The sequence below is a fragment of the Gobio gobio genome, assembly GCF_949357685.1.
Source record: "Gobio gobio genome assembly, chromosome: 8".
In the NCBI taxonomy this organism is placed as follows: Eukaryota; Metazoa; Chordata; class Actinopteri; order Cypriniformes; family Gobionidae; genus Gobio; species Gobio gobio.
This window is the reverse complement of record NC_137114.1, coordinates 26,174,275-26,192,915: the sequence shown is the minus strand read 5'-3', so window position 1 is coordinate 26,192,915 and position 18,641 is coordinate 26,174,275. Positions and strand designations below refer to the sequence as shown.

General features: G+C 39.5%; 1 protein-coding gene across 1 annotated transcript in view; it reads left to right on the top strand.

Annotated features, from left to right (window-relative positions):
• Positions 1-18,641, top strand: part of dchs1a (dachsous cadherin-related 1a) — a 114,701-nt gene that overhangs the window by 76,672 nt on the left and 19,388 nt on the right. Inside the window, exons 3-9 of the mRNA XM_079822930.1 lie at positions 12,026-12,214; positions 12,824-13,055; positions 13,550-13,786; positions 14,101-15,132; positions 15,835-16,022; positions 16,487-16,583; positions 17,204-17,361. Coding sequence (XP_079679056.1) covers positions 12,026-12,214; positions 12,824-13,055; positions 13,550-13,786; positions 14,101-15,132; positions 15,835-16,022; positions 16,487-16,583; positions 17,204-17,361 — 2,133 coding nt within the window. The remainder of the gene's footprint in view (positions 1-12,025; positions 12,215-12,823; positions 13,056-13,549; positions 13,787-14,100; positions 15,133-15,834; positions 16,023-16,486; positions 16,584-17,203; positions 17,362-18,641) is intronic.

Below are 18,641 nucleotides of genomic sequence, written 5' to 3'. Positions count from 1 at the left end.
TTGTCATTTTAGGTCTCAGAAGGCTGAGGTCGATATGCGCCTTCGATGCGCACTTCTGCCGAGCCCGCACTGGTGCAGGTTACGCAGCGGACTTCTTCCCGGCAGTCAAAGCAACATTATGTCGTGAAAGTGCGGACTCAGAAGAAGACCGTGAGGGTTTAGTGTGCCATTTGGACAGGGCGATACTAGAAACTTACAGGCAGGTGTGTTGAGGCAAGTTGGAGCTAAACTCTGTAGGACAGACTTTGGATACCCTTGTTCTAGGTTGTTCTGGGTGGTTGCTAGGTACTACATCTAGGAGCTCAGTGCCAACTTTCATCTCACAATGTGGGATGAATTAGGCCTATTTAAAATAGTTTTATGGTTGTAGGTTTGTTCAAAAAAGAGCAATAGTGATGCTCACCCATAGTGATGCCATGTATTATGTGTTTGATGACAGCTGTTAAATCTAAATCTTTGTAAAATCTTTTATAGAAGATCTTTTTTGACTGAAATGTTTAAATTCATACCTTACTTGGCATGTTTATGGGTCAAAATAATAGCAGTTTTTCAATAAATATAAGACCCATACCACAGAGGCATGGCCCTAGTTTTTGTGGGCATTGTTGATTTTGTTTGTTTTCTCATAAATATATGCTTTGAACGTTGATTTACAAATTGGAAACAACCATGAACAAATCAAAGACATCTGGCTACGAAAACATCACAGCATTCATGCTTCTTTAAGAGGGGAACACAATCATGATTTCTATAACTCAAAAACATGATCAAAAACAGATGCATTATCAGTGATGGGAATAACGGCGTTATAGATAAACGATGTTACTAACGGAATCATTTTTTTCAGTAACGAGTTATCAAACGAATCACTGCTTCTCCCGTTACAACGCCGTTAGCGTTAGTGAGAATAAAATGCAGCGTTACTATAATTGAGCTCACTGAAGCGGTTTTCATGTAAACAGGCTCTCTGTCAGTCGGACCTGCAACGTTTTTCTTTCTCTGGTTGGTTGGTTGGTTGGTTGGTTGGTTGGTTGGTTGTTTGGTGTGTGTGTGTGTGTGTGTGTGTGTGTGTGTGTGTGTGTGTGTGTGTGTGTGTGTGTGTGTGTGTGTGTGCGTGTGTGTGTGTGTGTGTGTGTGTGTGTGTGTGTGTGTGTGTGTGTGTGTGTATATGCACAGTCAGAGTCAGAGCGATGGCAAGTCCAACGACTTCAAAGATAGCTTTCGCAAACTGGAAGTATAAGCACTACTTTTCTCTCGTTGAGGTGAAAGGTAAGAATGTTTATGTAACGTGCAACTTACCGGACTCCCATTTCCCAGAATCCTCCCTGTCTCACACCTGAACTCACTTCCTCATCATCTCTCCCGCTCTCCCCGGATTCCCTGCACCTGGTCCTTGTCATTAGCACTCCCTTTATATTGAACTCACTCCCAGCACTCCTTGTCGGTTCTAATGTTAATGTTATATGTATGTTGGTATGTTTTGTTCCTGTTGGATTCCTTGATTTATTAAACCCGTCTTTTGTTTTGAATTCCGTGTCTGTTATCATCCCTGCTGCACTACCAACCCGTAACAATTGGATTGATATCTGGGGAATTTGGAGGCCAAGGGACCACATCTAAAATGCTTTGTGGTGGGGGCATTATCATGCTGAAAGAGGCCACAGCCTCCAGGGAATACCTTTTCCATGAAAGGGTGTACATGATCTGCAACAACGCTTGGGTAGGTGGTACATGTCAAAGTAACATCCACATGGATGGCAGGACCAAAGGTTTCCCAGCCGAACATTGCCCAAAGCATCCCTGATTCCGCCAGCTTTCCTTCTTCCCATAGTGCATCCTGGTGCCATGTGTTCCTAAGGGAAGCAACGCACCCGGCCATCCACGTGATGTAAAAGAAAAAGTAATTTATCAGACCAGGCCACCTTTTCAGCATGGGCACCCTGACTGGTCTGCAGCTATGCAGCCTCATAAGCAACAAACTGCGATGCACTGTGTATTCTGGCACCTTTCTATCAGAACCAGCATTAACTTCTAGAGCAATTTGAGCTACAGTAGTTCATCTGTTTGATTGTACCACATGGTTTTATTCAGCAAGGACATGTTAAATTGATCAAACGTGACAGTGACACTGAAGACTGGAGTAATGATGCTGAAAATTCAGCTTTGCATTACAGGAATGCATTTCATTTTAAAATACATTAAAGTAGGAAACTGCATTATACTGTATATGCTGTTTTGGAATTATCTTGTCAAAACTTACATCACCAAACAAATTTACAAGAAGAAATTTCCATTGGGTTTGGTCATTAAAAAAAAATTATTTGTTCAAATTGCTCAGCGTTTAAGGAGAAGAGGGGAAAGGGAATTGTGAAAAACTACCTTCCTTTCCATTAGATGCAATTCAAGTTTCTCCGGGCTAGGAATATGCAAATTATTAGGCTGTCGGTAGCCACTCACAGATGACTTTGGAACCACAGTAGAAAGTAGACAACCAGATCTGGCTTCCTCTGCTGTGCTATGCAGCATTAATACCAGGCAAGATTGAGTGCAGGAGAACGGCTATTAGCTTTTGCCTTGAGGACATTTATGAGTGATGTGGCCACTGACTCCTACTGACCATGTCTAAAATGACATTTCACTGAAAGCAATATATCTAGCAGTCAAATGATGTATACGTAATGTCAAGTCCACTTACATTCCATGTATTTTGATGTAGGCCACAGAAAATTTTACCACAGTCATACTTTAAAGCATTGATCGTACTACATTTAACCCGTATAAAAGCCGTGCTCTCTGACTTTTTCAAGGAGGCCATGCGAAGGCCACAATGCATCGGAAAAACCCTGCTGTTCTCTGCAACTGGCCTTTCAACAACCCATCCGACACTGGTGCCAGGCGGCAGGGTTGCGGGTGGAATTTGCTACCGTGTGCGTGTTGTGTTTGTGCACGCAGTCCTGCGAGGGAGTTATTGACCAGCAGAGCGGTGCCATAAGCCACATCACTACCGTTAGATCCCATAGCGAGCATGGTTTGCATTATTCCATCTCTTCAGCATCCCACTAAACTCTCTATACAGTTCATCTGGGTTCATTCAAGTTTTTGAAAAGCCGCGCTGGTTTACAGCTTCAAAGGCAATAATGGTCACCAATATGCTGTAAATAAATAAGCTATTTGTTTCAAAACTTGGCCCATTTTTCCAAATGAGTGTGGGGAAAAACACACTTTTTTAATACATACTTTTTAAAAACTATATATATATATATATATATATATATATATATATATATATAAAAATTCATTTTACTCTATTATTATAATATCAATGTCCACATCTGCTTTCAAGTTGTTCAAAATAATCACCTTCTAATATTCTCATATGATTTTGCCATTTCCTTTTCTGTATGAAAAATAACATGGGGTTTTTTGTGTGAAAGCATAAAAGAGCCGTGTCTCTTATGTGGCATTTCAAAAATAACCAGTGAGGCCATTGAATTGTCAGTGATTGGGACTCCAGCATAGAGCTTCTTCTGTAAGACGTAAAGGCGTGATGGGGTCATTGCAAAGGGTCGCCCGGCTTACATTTCCAGAGGTGCTTTTGGCATGTTTATTGTTCCTGTTAAAATGACCACTGGAAATGCTTGGGCTTTACACTCTCATGGGGAAAATTTGTCAGCTGTGGCACGAGTCTAGATAGGTTGGCTTCCTGCTCACTCTGAGCTTCAGTAGACCTTACAGAGGTTGAAGTCAGCTCTTAAAAACACACAAGTGGATGACCTGCTTTTAAAAAGAAATGAATCAAAAGCTGCAATGATCTGTCTGCTATAATATATGCATACTAAAACATTGAGCCCAAGATGAGAGATGCAATGTTTGTGTTCTTTGTGCTATTATTGTGCCTTGTACCTGTACTTGTGTAATGACAATAACGTTGAATCGAATCGAATCGAATCTAATCTAATCTAATATTTGTGTTTTGACTGGTGTATATAAAATTTAAGCACTCTGTAAAGTCTCCTCCATCCCAAAGACAATGAATTTAAGTCATGTGAAAATGATTCTTCATGCTCCCTCTGAATCATTCTTTCACAATTTGAGGCTGATGAATCTAGACATTGTCAGCCTGGAATTTGGCCATAATGTGTCTTCCTACGTGGATGTTTAAGAAATGAAAAGCACTCCATCAAGTAGGGTTAGAAGAACTGTTGCCAAACATATAACATGCTAGAAACATAATAATCACTGCAATAATGATCCAATCATTGACTCTTATGCATTTGTATTTTCAATCCAAACAGCGACTTTTATTTTGACCGGGCAGTGTATATTTAATATATGTATATGTTAAATTAGGATGTAGCACATCACCCATATGGAGTATTTTTATGAACCTAATGGACATGCTGATTATGGATTGTCATTGTATAGAAAAAGCTCAAAGAAGATTTTATGTTCCACTGAAAAAATAACCACCTCCGGGTTTGGAACATCATGAGGGAGAGCAATTATTGACAGAATCTTCATCTTCGAGTCTTCGAAACTGCTCAGACATTGTAAACACATCTCTATTTATATAAATGCATTTCAAACATTTATTTGACTGTCGTGTTCTCTGAAAGCATATCGAGTTATTATTGCCCCGAGTCCACTTTTGAGTCCACAACTCCTCTTGCAGCCATTAACCCCTCTGTCTCTGCTTCTCCTCTCTGAGATCCCCAATCTATCACTTTTCTCTGTACATATTTTGATGCCTTAATCACCTCCAGCTGCGAGGGCCAGATGAAAGACAAACACTCACAGTTATGGAGGGATGAGAGAAAAAGGGGAAACCATACTCTATAGTCCCTCTGCACCGGTCCTCCTGGTGTCATTAGTCCTCTTTATGCTGAATTGGCCGTCTTGTGATCTCCTGCCAAAAATCTGCACCTTACCCCAGCCTAAAGTACCTGCTGCTACCCCTCCCCGTCACCGTCAAGGCCAGAGATGAAAAGCTCAAAGCTGTGTTGTTTTAGAAACTAACACCTTTCAGAAGTCTTCCAACCCCAATATTTACATCCAAAACTCAGGCCTTTACACCATACCTGACATAAATTGTGGTCGACTACCAGAATACAAGTCTGCGTCTGATAAAAACGCGTAACATGACCGGTCGGTGTCAGCTGCTTCTTTCGATTCCAAGACTTTTTGACTCTTTCTGGACATTTCCTGATGACAGTGTCCTGGCGGGCAGCTAATACCGGCACGGCTCCTAGGATGAAGCCAAGCTCCCTTGCATGAAGAAATAATTAGGGTGCTCAGTGATCTTGACATGTATATGATGTTTTACAGGCATCCCATTATACTGCAGATCCCTTTTAATGGACATCTGGAGAGTGCCGCGTACTTCACAGATCTGGAGGAGCGCTCCGATGATGTCATTTTGTGCCCATTGACAGCTTGTTCTGTGGTGTAAAGTTGCAGTAGATGCAGGTCACTGCGACCTTTGGGGTTACTGCCAACCACTTGAAAGGGCGTCATAAAAAAAATTTAGTATGTAGAGAATGCATCTGGTTTGTTTCTTAACACGTGTCTGTGTTATGTTATTAGCTGTTTTCGTCCAAATGGACATTCATTGGTGATTTTTAAGCAAAGTAATAAGTGAATGCAGTGAATTATATATCTGTTATCCATCCATCCATCCATCCAATCTATCTATCTGTTCATCCATCCATCCATTCGACTGTATATCCATCCATCCATCTGTAATTTTGGGATTATTAGTATTTTTTTTTGTAATATTTTGATTATTCACATTTTTAAAAAATGCAACTTGGATTAAAAAAATTTATTGTTTATGCTCACTAGTAGATTTGTGTCTCGGTCTTAAACAGGCAAGACATGTCACACGTCAAATGCTTCAGCTCTGTGGCTGTAATGAGCCGGAGGGATGTGCGGCTTTCACTCGGCCGCCGGTCAAGAGGGCCAGAAAGTAGTAGGAGGTATCCCGTTTCCCACTCTTCCTCAGCTCTCTGAAGTGATGCCAAGAAGAAAAAGAAAGAGAGCGATCTCTCAATAAACAGCTGTAATAACTCATAGCATATCCTTCCATATTTCAGTCCATGTCTTTCTGTCACCTTTCACTGCTGTCTGTCAGTCGCACACATCTCGTTACACTTCCATCAATCTATATTTTCACTCAATGACCGCTTTCATATTTGTATTTATCCATCAGTCAGTGTTTGTGCGTGGCCTCCCATGGGTTTGGGAATCATCCATCAGTGTGCTGTTTTTGTCTCTCTGAAGTCATGTGATGTGAATGATAGCTTCAATAAAATGCTGTATTGAAATTATTGGGAGCATAGTATGTTTATGGTGTGCTTGGCTTTGTCTGTAAGTATCCTTCTGAGAAAAGAATGTGCTGTTTTCTGTTTGATCTCTTATCTCCCCCGCTATGGAAAGAAATGAGATATAGCACCAGATTGAAAATATGAAAGCCATATTGTGGCTTATACTGAGACTTTTGATATAAACTCTAGATTTCAGACAGGAGTTGTATCTTGTATTTAAATACCTAGAGATGTTGGTTAGTTTACCCCCAAATTTAAACCCTGTCATTTCACTCTTATGTCTAGAAATTTCTATACCTTTCTTTCTTCCATGAAACAAAAAAGTAGGGATGCACTGAAATGAGAATTCTGGTCCGAAACGGAAACTGAAAATTCTGAATACTCTTTTAAAAATTATTTATTTATTATTTTAAATGAGCCTATTTTCGTATAATTGTATTAATGAATAATATTAATGACTTTGCAGCAGGTATTTATAGGTTACTGTCACTTTAAGAGCAAATGCACGGATCCAATACAATGAGGCACATCCGATTTCTTTCTCAACTCTTTACGTTCCCTTAAGACATAACCAACTGTGTTTTACGAGAAAACTTGCAGAGACTTGTATTTTGACATACATTTGTGTGTATGGGTACGTTCAAGCACACAGAGATACAAAAGAAGAATCAATCTGCTGTTTGCATGCTGAAACGCGCCTCTCTGTGTGTGCGGATGTGCTGGGAAAAAAAATTCTTAATTAATGATATTAGCCGAAATTTCGGTGCATAGGAAATATTTAGCATTTGCTCTTTTATTTTGAAGTTGAAAAGCTTGTGTTTTATTTTGAAAGTCATCTCTTGTTTCCTTTTCATGGTTGCTTCCACGTGTTTCCTATTTGTGAGTGATATATCTAATTAAAGTATTTAACTAAATACTTATTTGCATTACTAGAAAGATTGTAAAATGCTGCACACGAACATTAGCCAATGGCTCCAATTAATTAGTGAATAATTTTCTTTAATTATTCATTGAAAGAATCATCCAAACAATCTGATTCACTAAAATGAATCCCCAATTCCAACGGAGAGAGGACATTTTAAAAGATCTACGGATTTTTTTTTTTTGTGTGTGTTTTTTTGTCAATTCATTTCCATAGAGATGAGTCTGTTGCTGGTATTTATTTATTTTTAAATCACTTCATGTTTATTCATATATATATACTGTCAGGATCTTTGTTTATAGCCCTAAGCTATACTTTTATCATTAAATGTTTTCATCATTAAACTCTAAATTGCGTACATTATAGTAGTTTGAACTGATTTTGGTCTTTTTTTTTTTTTGGTTTGACAGTCTTGAGGCCCTCTCCAGTTTCATTAATAATAGCAAATTTTAATTTATTATTATTTATTTATTTATTTTACTATTATTTTGAGGTAACTATTTGTTGTATAGCCTTTTATAGTTTCCCAACTAAACCATTGTTCTTATATGTGGAAGTTGTTGCAAGTTTGTGCAACATTTCAATAAAAACAACCATTGCTTTCGGTCAAAACTCTGAACATTAGCTGCAAAGAAGGCAATATGTTTGAAGCTGAGCCTCTCTTTTACATGAGATCATGCTGTTTCAGTTGGATCACTCTGTAGGTTTCTTGTTATTTAAGCAAAGTCACCACTGTACTCTCCACATGTCATGTTTGTGTAAGAGACGCCGCTCCAGATGACCTTAGTGCCAAGTTACACCAACTCGCTGCCTTGTATTGCTGTTATTTGGGGGTTTTGTCTGTGTTCGGGTGATGTAATTTGTGATATCTTTGGTTTTGTTTATTGATGTCTTCACTGAGAAGATCAGTAGTACAGAACGGGTCTTACAGAAGTGTTTGTCGAACAGACTCTGATTGGCTTGTTAGCAAGTTCCCAAACTGTTCTGTCGGCTGCCATGTTTAGTTTGGCTACGAAAGCTTCTTGATCAGATGGTTTGGTTTTGAATGTTCTGAGATGGTTTGTTTGACTAGGAACCCCAGTGCCACAGAATTAAATGAAGCGGTTCTGAATGCTAAATGAACTACACTTAGCAAATCTACGTATCTTGCATTGTTGTTGGATCATAGATCTTAGACATAATTTGCATGGAAATTGTCCCACGGAACAGTTTCACAGTCCTCTATCATTATGACCAACTTACAGGTAACCTTGAGTCAGTGGTTTGTCGACAGACATTTTACAGACATCCAAGTAAAAGTTTTGCATGTTCATTCCAAGGGGGTCAATTAACAAATCAAAAACTTCATTGTCATATACAGCATTTCCTTTTGGGAAAGCATCGGCCAGGTCGCTTACCTACTAAATGAGCTGTGTAGCCTTGAGAAAACCCAATGCAGCGAAACCAGATCCATTGCATTAGGAAAAACTAACGAGAACTGGACAAGCTTATTCTTTCTCCCTATTAATCTTGTATTCGCTTACTTGAATGTTTCTTTTTCTCCGCTAAAAAAGGAGTCAAGAGGAATGGTGGGTGAACCACAAAACTCCACAAGTTAGCATTGGATTCCTTTGGCTTGTTCTGCAGTAACAGTTCGCCCAGCCAAAGTCTCGCTTGGCTCGTTCAGGGCGGCTCGCATCTTTTGCTCGCACATGGAGAGAGAGAGACGAGGGAACCTTAAGAGCTGCAGAACGTGTCCAACATTCTCACTCTTGTCTCACTTTCACACTCTGATAATAAATTATGTATGACGATTAAACCACACTCAACATAAACACCAAACCTCTGTTTGTTTGAGCATCCTGATGTTGGCTCAACCAATAGTGTGAGTTTGGGGGCGGCTCTGTCTCTTTGTCCAACCAATGGCAGATGGGGAGAATATGTTTTAGAATGTTTGCAATTCACTTTTGTGGTGCACATTTGAACTTTTTTAGACAACTGTGATGTAATATATGTAGCTTGTGAGATGAGTTGAGAAATTTATTAGGTGCAATTCAGTTTTTGAGGTCATCCCGTGCATTGTGCACTGTTGGCGTGTCTGAGTCTGTGTGTCTCCATGAGTTACGGTGAGGAAAAGCACAGAGGATTTAGCAGAGATTTCGAGAAAGCAGCTCGAGCACACTTTGACCCACTTATGATTCAGTCAAGATTGAGATTCCACTAAACTTCTTATGAACTGTTATTGTACTGGCAAAGGCAACTCGCTTCTTAAACAGTACATCTCCAAATCCCACGGCTCCTGTGTGTGTTTGTGAACTCGTATATGCGTGTTTTTGTGTATGCATGCACTTTAGGTGCCCCCTTTAGGACCCGAAAAGACAATCATTCAATCAGTCATCATGATTACTGGCATCTCACCACATATTCAAACACACTCTAGAAATTATGAGCTTGGGTTTCTCCCCATTTTGAGAAGCCACTTTATTTAAATCCCTTTTTGTTGGAGAGATGGAAAAAGAAACTCAACACCACTTCTGGTTTCAGTCTTCCACCTTTGAAGGGTTTACGTGCTTAATACCGATTGTTTTCTGCCGTCTTATTACATGTACCATGCATATAGTCAAACTGACAGATGTTTTAAAGATGGCTTGAGTACAAATACATGATTTCTTATTGTGACCAACATGCTTCCTTTTCTCATACATCTTCCATTCAATATAGCTGCTATGAACAGCGCTACGACTGAGAGGAAATATTTATCTTACAGTGCTGCTTTGGAGCTCTTTAATTGGACTATATTGAGACCCACAAGTCCCCCAGACATTTCCCTGCTTTCTTTGCTCAAGCCAGGCTTTCATGGAAAATGGCTTTGTCCATGAAGCAGATCCTTGGTCAAACCGCCCTTCCACTGTTTTTTACCTCAAACTCTCGCTGTTCAGGCCTCAGACGTCCAACTTCTGTCAAGCTATCGTGAAGGGAATAAGGATAGGTAGTGTGGTGTTTATGAATATCGTGCCCCCCCTGCTCGGTTGTAAAATATCAGGGTTTGCTTCAGGGCCTTGGATAGTTAAAAGGTGGAACATCTCTCCGCTGTGGGCTGGGAGTTCTTGTATTCATGATGATTACTTTTCCTACACTTGCTCCATGGCCTCCGCCAGGACCCGACCTCAGACTCTGATGCCCTCATCTCAATGTCATTAGAATCAGTTTGCACAGTTTCCGCCGTCATCCACTCAAGACGGCACATGGCCGAGGTGTAATGTTGTTTGAGAGTAATTTCTGAGCTGAAGGACTATTTTTCCTTTTATTTGATGAATAAGAAGCTGGATAGAAAGTAATTTTGCTTTCCGTATTTGCATGGAATGGCAATTAATTTTCTCCCAGATAGTTATCACCTCTATACAAGTCTCTTTCTCTCTGTCTCTCTCTTCATTTGTTTATCTGTCTGTAGTTCTCTCCTGAGCTGTTCGCTGTGGCTGTGAAAGTCTTTATGTCTGCTAGCTGCCAACTGCTTCCCTCCTCTTGGCTTGGTTGATCAAACCCAACTGTAGCAGAAGAGCTCTCCATGTGCTCTCTTAGTTTACCGCAGTATATGTACCTGCTGCAGAGCACCAGTGCAGTGTTTGAATGCCAAGGGCTGTGAACCAAGTCAGATAAATGTGTTGTGGTATTGCTCAGTGGAGTCCCAGGTTTATTTGTGACAGGAAACTGCTGAGTGGTCTTGGAATATGTACATTTAAATTAAAACTATAGCTCGGGGTATAATAAATAGTCACAATATTATAATTAATATGCATTTTATCATTAAAAAATATAATTAATCAAATATATTAAAATATATAAATAATTAAAAATAATTGTATAGTTTATTATTATTATTTATTTTTTTACTTCATTCAACATTTGAGTATTGCAAAAATTTTAATGCACCTTTTATTTCACTTTTTATTTCATTATATTTCCTGTTTGTCGCATAATTTTATGTTTCACAATCATTATTTGGTTTGCGATTTGTGAAAATGACAGCATTAAGACTGATGTTTTAATATCTAGTCTTATTTATATCTCAACTTATATATTTAATAAAGTCTCATTTCAAATTCAGTAGCAAAGTTTAATTTCTGCTAATCAGTTCAAGTGGTTTCAATGAACTGGTTTTAAATGAGTCAGATTCAAACATTTCTTTGCGTTTGTACTCAAAGTCTATATGAGACACTTTATGTACATAAAATGTTTTAATTAAAAAATATGTAGGTAAATATTTAAGTTTATTTTCAAACTATAATCATATTGGTATATTTAAATGAAAATGATTTGATATAATTACCCTTGAGTTTTTTTTTTTTTTGATAAACAGTATTGTAAAGAAGCCTTTGTTATTTGTTATTTTTATTTTTAAGTAGATTTTTAATTTACTATGCTTTACACTTTTTACATTTTTAATTTGATTGGCAATTGAACAAATTGAACAGTTTTGTTAAAAAAAATCATAAAAAGTATCACCCTTTTAAATGAAATCAGAGCAAATGCATAAATATTTATATTGGATACCATCAAAAGGCTGAAAATACTGAGATTTTATTTTTGACGTACCCCCAAAAAATATTCATATCGACCCTTATATAATTATTCCTACTGAGTATAGAAACAATCACTGGTTTATCATAAACAAAGATCAGGGCATGTGACTAAATCCAATTGAACCATGGTCCTAAACACTATAAGTGTCTGGCTTCTATGCTTAAGCTTTTTTTATTACATTTGGCTGAACTTTAATCTAATGTGTTCTCTCCTTTTCCAGGTTACAGCTACTGATGCGGATGGTGGGTCTTTTGGCTCCATCTCCTACTCTCTGGGCTCTGGTCCAGGCTCTGTGACCCCGTCTCAGTTCATCGTTGGCAAGCACAATGGACAGATCTGTACTACCACCAGCCTGGATCGTGACCAGGGTCCAGCCAACTACGACTTCACCGTTACAGCTGTGGATGGGGTGAGTGTCTCAGCAACCACATCCCTCAACAATACAATTGTGACATCAACTGTGACTGGGTTGTTTTTAGAGGTGCTGCAAATTATGTCCATTTTGGAATCAAGGGGAAAAAATTGCATGTATAGTAAATCTTCAGTAGCGGTTTAGGATCCTGTGCCTAAATAATACTTTAAAGCATACTTTAATACTTAAAAGGAAATTTCAGCAGACACATTAAAGCACACAGAGGCAGCTGGGCCCTAAAGAGCACCAGCTTGTAATATTTAATAATTTGGGCCTTTTTCCTGACATGCCATTTGCTCCATATGGGATGCCAGGCGAGCAAGATGTTTAGCGACAAGAACCGTATCCCATGTGTACACTGTCCCCTCAGCAGATTGCAGTTCTCAAAAGGGAATATAATCAATCTTCTTCCTCCCCAGAAGTAGTCTTTGAAATGTTTCAATGGTTTCCGCAAACGTGATTTTTTTTTTTGTCTAGTACAGATATTCTAAGGAATGTTTTCGTTTTTTTAAAGATTTTAAGCCTAATATGTAGCCAGCCTTCATTAGTTGGTTGTACTTATGCAGTATCTAGTTAGATTTTATTGTATATTCTTTGTTATTCTAGGGTGGACTAAGTTCAGTGGCATACGTGCGGGTGGACCTGATAGACATAAATGACAATGAACCAGCGTTCTACCCCCTGAGCTATGCAGTAAGCCTGAGTACACAAAGCACCCCAGGGACCTCCGTCCTGAAGGTGACTGCTCATGACCCAGATGCAGGAGAGAACGGCAGAGTGATGTACCGTACTGTGCCTGGAGGGAGCTCACCTTTCTTCACTCTCAACAAAGATACTGGTGAGAAGATTAGATCTACCCTCATTTAAAGTTCACAATACAAGTTCAAGGATTAAGATTTTAAAGCCATATATATATATATATATATATATATATATATATATATATATATATATATATATATATATATATATATATATATATATATATATATATATATATATATATATATATATATATATATATATATACCAATTTTATGCTTGCAGACTGCATTTATTTGATCAATAATAAAGTAAAAACAGTACTAAAATAACTTATTATTATCAATGTTGAACAGTTGTGCTGCTTAATATTTTTGTGGAAACTATTATATTCTTTTTTCATGATTCTTTGATTATTAAAAAGTTGAAAAGAACGGCATCTATTTGAAATATTGTGCCACTTGTGTTCTTTTGAACAGTATGGGTTTCTGGGTATTCAGTATAGCTTGATGTATTCAGAGACCTTTCTACTTAATAGAACCATTTATTTTATTTATTTGCATTTCCCAGGAGTGATTTCACTGTCACGCGCTCTACATGGAAAGGCAAACTCAGTCATTACGATGGTGGTCTCAGCCCAAGATGGTGGGGGCCTTACCGCTCCAATCAATGCCAGGGTCAACATCAGCATAGTGGCAGGACTGGTTGCACCCCCTGTTTTTGAACAAGCTCAGTACTTTTTCTTGGTCTCTGAGGATGCCCTGCGTGGAACACAAGTTGGCATTGTGAGGGCCAGCACTAAGAACGGTGGGTGAGCTAATCTCAGAAGTTTTTCAGTCCCCTTTTGTCACAAAAAAATATCCCTATTTCCCTGACCAGATGGCTACTGGCATTTTTCTCCATGGTGCACCACTTTTTGACAAATAGGCACGGAACCACTATACACACCTCATTTACAATCAACATTAATCATTGATTCTGTTTCACCACTTGGTTTTTTAACAATTTGCTTTGGATATTTGAGGCACTAAATTCTGGTCTCATGTGTTTAAAAATAACTCTTCGTCTTTGTTTTCTTGCTACACTGTGAACTGATGTATCTCTGGCCTCTTGGTTCTCAGGTGTCTCGAAGGATATCTCCTACACTATTAGCTCTGGTGACCCAATGGGCTACTTCACTGTGGATTCAGAGACCGGGGCCTTGAGAACAAGCTTGCCTCTGGATCACGAGGCCCAACCCAGCTTGAATCTGGAAATCCAGGCACACTGCGGTAACCCCCCTGCCTTTGGCCAGACTAGGGTACGAATTACAGTGTCCGACGTCAATGACAATGCGCCCATCTTCTTGCCCTCATCCTCCGAGTCATTGATTCTACCTGAAGACACACGGATGGGTACAGTGGTGTACAAGGTCCAAGCAGAAGACCGCGATTCTGGACACAACGGCCTTCTGAGTTTTGATCTTTTCAGCGGTGGTGCCCAGAGAACCTTCAGCATTGATCGCAACAGCGGGCACATCCGCCTGATTGGCGGTTTGTCGTACGAGAGCGTGCCCCGCTATGACCTGCAGGTGATTGCCAAAGACAGCGGAGCACCTCAGCTAAGTTCTACCTTCACCCTGGTCATCCACGTACAAGCCGAGAATGGCCAAGGTCCCATGTTCGATAGCCTCACGTACCGAGTAGAGCTGAAGGAAAGCACACCTCTCAACACACGCTTCCTGCAGGTTCAAGCAATAAACCGAGATGGCGGCATCACCGCTGGACAATCTTCCACCCCACTAGCCTACCACCTGCACCCAGACAGTGATGCAGCAGGGTTTGGCATTGTGTCCGACAGTGGCTGGCTGTTTGTGAAAAGTGCCTTGGACAGAGAAGCCAAGGAGATGTACCTGCTCACCGTACTGGCCACATCAGGCAATGGACAGCTGAAGAAGACGGGTAGTGCCACAGTGCGTGTGTCAGTGATGGATGAAAATGACAACACCCCACGATTTACCCAAGAGAGAGCATTCCTGGCAGTGCGCGAGAACCTGCCAGCAGGCACTGGTTTCGGCCGGGTGTCTGCCAGCGATCGAGATGCTGGCCTCAACGGTCGGCTGAGCTACCGCCTGCTCCATCTGGATCGCCACTTCCAGATCAACTCCCACACTGGTGAGAATCAAATATGGCAGACAGTCCATCAGACCAAAACGACTTTGAGTGACAAGGTCAACTTGACACCTGCACATGTTCTCTAGTGGTTTGTGGTATTATGTTTGTCTGTATAGAGTAAGGATGTCCAAAACAACATATATTCAAAATTGATGAGTTGGTGAGTTGTTTATGAATTAGTCAGTTAGTTGGTCTGAGGGAGCATTGTATAATTTGGCTGGTTTAGAGTCATGTTCTTTAGGATTTCTTAAAAGTTATGTAACAGCTTTCCAAAAGGACTTTTAGCAGGCTAATAATATTCATAGATATTCAACAATAAATAGGTAAAATAATTACTATAACCTTAAATTTCAGAAAGTTATCACAGTCTGCACAAAAACTGATTGTTTGCATGCTGTGTTAGAAGTTTTACAACCGCTAAAATAATAAAGCTTAAACAAGAAAATCTATATAAACTAGCCAACCTCATTAATTCAGTAGTCAGTTGTTGAATGGCTAGTTGACTATTCTGACCCATTTTTCATGTGGAGTTGTTGAGCATACTGGACATCACACAGCTCCAGACTTCTGGCAGCATGTTAACTGTGGGGGTTCCTCTTGGTGATGTCAGGATGTGCCATCTGTGCCTTCTGCCACTGACATGTTCTTCTGCTGTTTCTCACCCTTTTTCTGCGTTTTTCCATCTGTCCTACTCTTTTAAAGGTGAGATAAGCACAAAACTTTCCCTGGACCGTGAACTTCAGTCCAGCTACCAGCTCATTGTGGTGGCTCAGGATGGTGGGACCCCTGCACGCAGCGCTACAGGCACTGCTTTCATCACGGTTCTGGATGAGAATGATAATGCACCCTCCTTCAGCCATGCTCAGACAGGAAGAGAGCTCTTGCTGCAGGTATGAGAGCCAATATTAGCTTCATAATCCTCAAAGCTACGTCTTCTAGAAGAGAAAAACCAAATGTATACAGCATATGTTCTACAGGTTCTGTTTTCAACATTGATTATAATAAGAAATGTTTCTTGAGCACCAAAGCAGCATATTAAGATGATAAGTAATGGCTGCTGAAAATTCATCACAGGAATAAATTACATTTTAAAATACATTAAAATAGAAAGAGATTGTTTTAAATTGTAGTAATATTTCACAACTTTACTGTTTTACTGTATTTTCAATCAACTAAATGCAGCCTTGGTGAATATAAGAAAAAAAAAAATCTTACAGTCCCCAAAGTTTTGAATCGTAGTGTACTGTATATTCTAGCATTTCTACACAGACGTCTACACACAAAAATTGATACAGATTTCATATATAATAGTGAGCTGTGTTGATTTAAAATGTTAACTGAAATCTCTGTACAGACGCTAGAAGGTCAACCATCTGGATTTCTACTGGGAACCATTCATGCAAAAGATCCTGATGAAGGAGAAAATGGAACTATTTTCTACTCTATGTCTGGTAAGAACGATGCATAAGTGAATGAATCGATTAATCAAAACCATCTTGTAACTAGAGTGTACAGCGATAAGCATTTTGAACATGAAACCGCTTTGCAATGTGACACAGTCCCAGCTATTCAAGGCATATTTAATGGTCAATGTGATGTGGAGCAACATTTCAGACCAATGAGATTCCACGGTGGGCGGGACTACCCATTGTGACTCTGCTCAAATAGAAAACAAGCACTGCTGATTTAATAAAATTAAAGTTTTAGTTATTTGTTAAGATTGCACTGTATACTGATGCTAAAAACGAATGCGTATACCAAAAATACATCATACCTCACCCATGTGCTAATATTCTGCTATTCATCACAGTTCAGGCAGCGTGACGTGAAGTGTAGAAGGTAATGTGTTGATGCGTGAGATCATTAAATATGTTTTGCAGCACATTTACTGAATTTGACACATACCTATTTCATTCTGTATTAATCAAATCCAGATGGGGTCTCTAACAACACAGAAGTCATATGCAGCCTTTGTACAGTAGAAAACTGGTCTATCCAAACATCCTTTATCTGGTTAGGACATACAGTGATGCACACAAACTTGACTTGTTCCATCCTGTCTTTGCCGTAGGTCCCAGAGCTGAACGTTTCACTCTGAACCCAAACACCGGAGAGCTGCGGTCGTCTTCCCCTTTGAGTCATTCTGAGCGGCCTGAGTACAGTTTCGTCATCCTGGCCTCGGACCGAGGTTCACCCCCTCAGAGCTCCACCATAACATTGAAAATACAGGTCAGTCTCCCTCTAGGAATCAGATGGGACATATGAAACGGTGGCTAGGTTAAGATGCACCTAGAGTCTGTGAACCAATCTAAATCATGTAAATTGAATCCACTGGATGACAGATGGATTAAACGTCCCCTCTGGACCCTCATTCTTTGTCAGGTTTCCTGACAATGTATATTGTGCCTTGATTAGTTATGGCTATAAACCTTCAAAAATGGAAGTTAACACAAGGGCCTTTGGTCATATCAGAGATTGGCTTGTTAAAAATAACACCTTCCGCCACATGGATCTACTCATCACCATAACATGCAAAATTATTTATTTGATACTGTTATATGAAAATATGAACTTGCAAATGATTCTCTACAGGAATGGATCCGTTTACATCCGCTCTCAGGTTAAACAGCATGTGAAGGAAATATGGAGTGATCTAGTTGGCCTAATCAAGGCTTACATTCTTGCATTGCAAATTTCCATAGCTAGCTCATCTCTCCTAGTCCAAGTCTTGTAACCTTCCCCGAGCAATGCCGGGAAAAATACTCTCAGCTGGCTAATTTTAGGCGCTCAAAGATGAATGCCTTAGCCTTGACTTTTTTTCCCCACCCCTCTAGCCGTTGTTGTCTGCAACATTTTAAGCGTGATATTACGGTGTAAAACATTCAAAGTAGGAGTGACCGTCTCCCAGCTGCACCGATACAAGTGCCAGCTGTGCTTTCTGCTATGCTGTGTCAAAGTCTCGTAATACAGTTCAGTAGCCCTTTGAAGAATAGAAAAGCTCCTTGTGAAATACCCCAGTGATCAAATTAATATTTCTCCAACTAGTCAACAGAGTGGAAACAGACACAACAGACAGCCACGGTAGTAATTTCCGACATGCAAATGCCTGGAAAACACATTTATGCTGGGTAATCATTTAATATTGTTATGTATGTGCCAAAACAAATAATGAAGTTTATAATTGATATCTAATTAGAATAAAAAGAGCTCTGGCAAGGCTTTGATACTTTTAGGAATCAACAGTTGGATTTAAAAGCAGCTGTGCGGGGGGAAAAAAGTAGATATTTTGTTGGAACGTGCTTTGACATGTCATTTACCGCTTAATGTGGGAATAATTACTCCTCTGTCCTATTATGTTTCATTAGAAGACTTGGCCTCAAGAATCTCGTTATTGCCAATATACTAATCACACTGCTGCGTAATGATGATTTAGTCATAGAAAAAAAAATTAATAGGTATTCATGAGCACCTGTATTGCTGTGCATACTTGTATTCTCAAACTTGTTTGA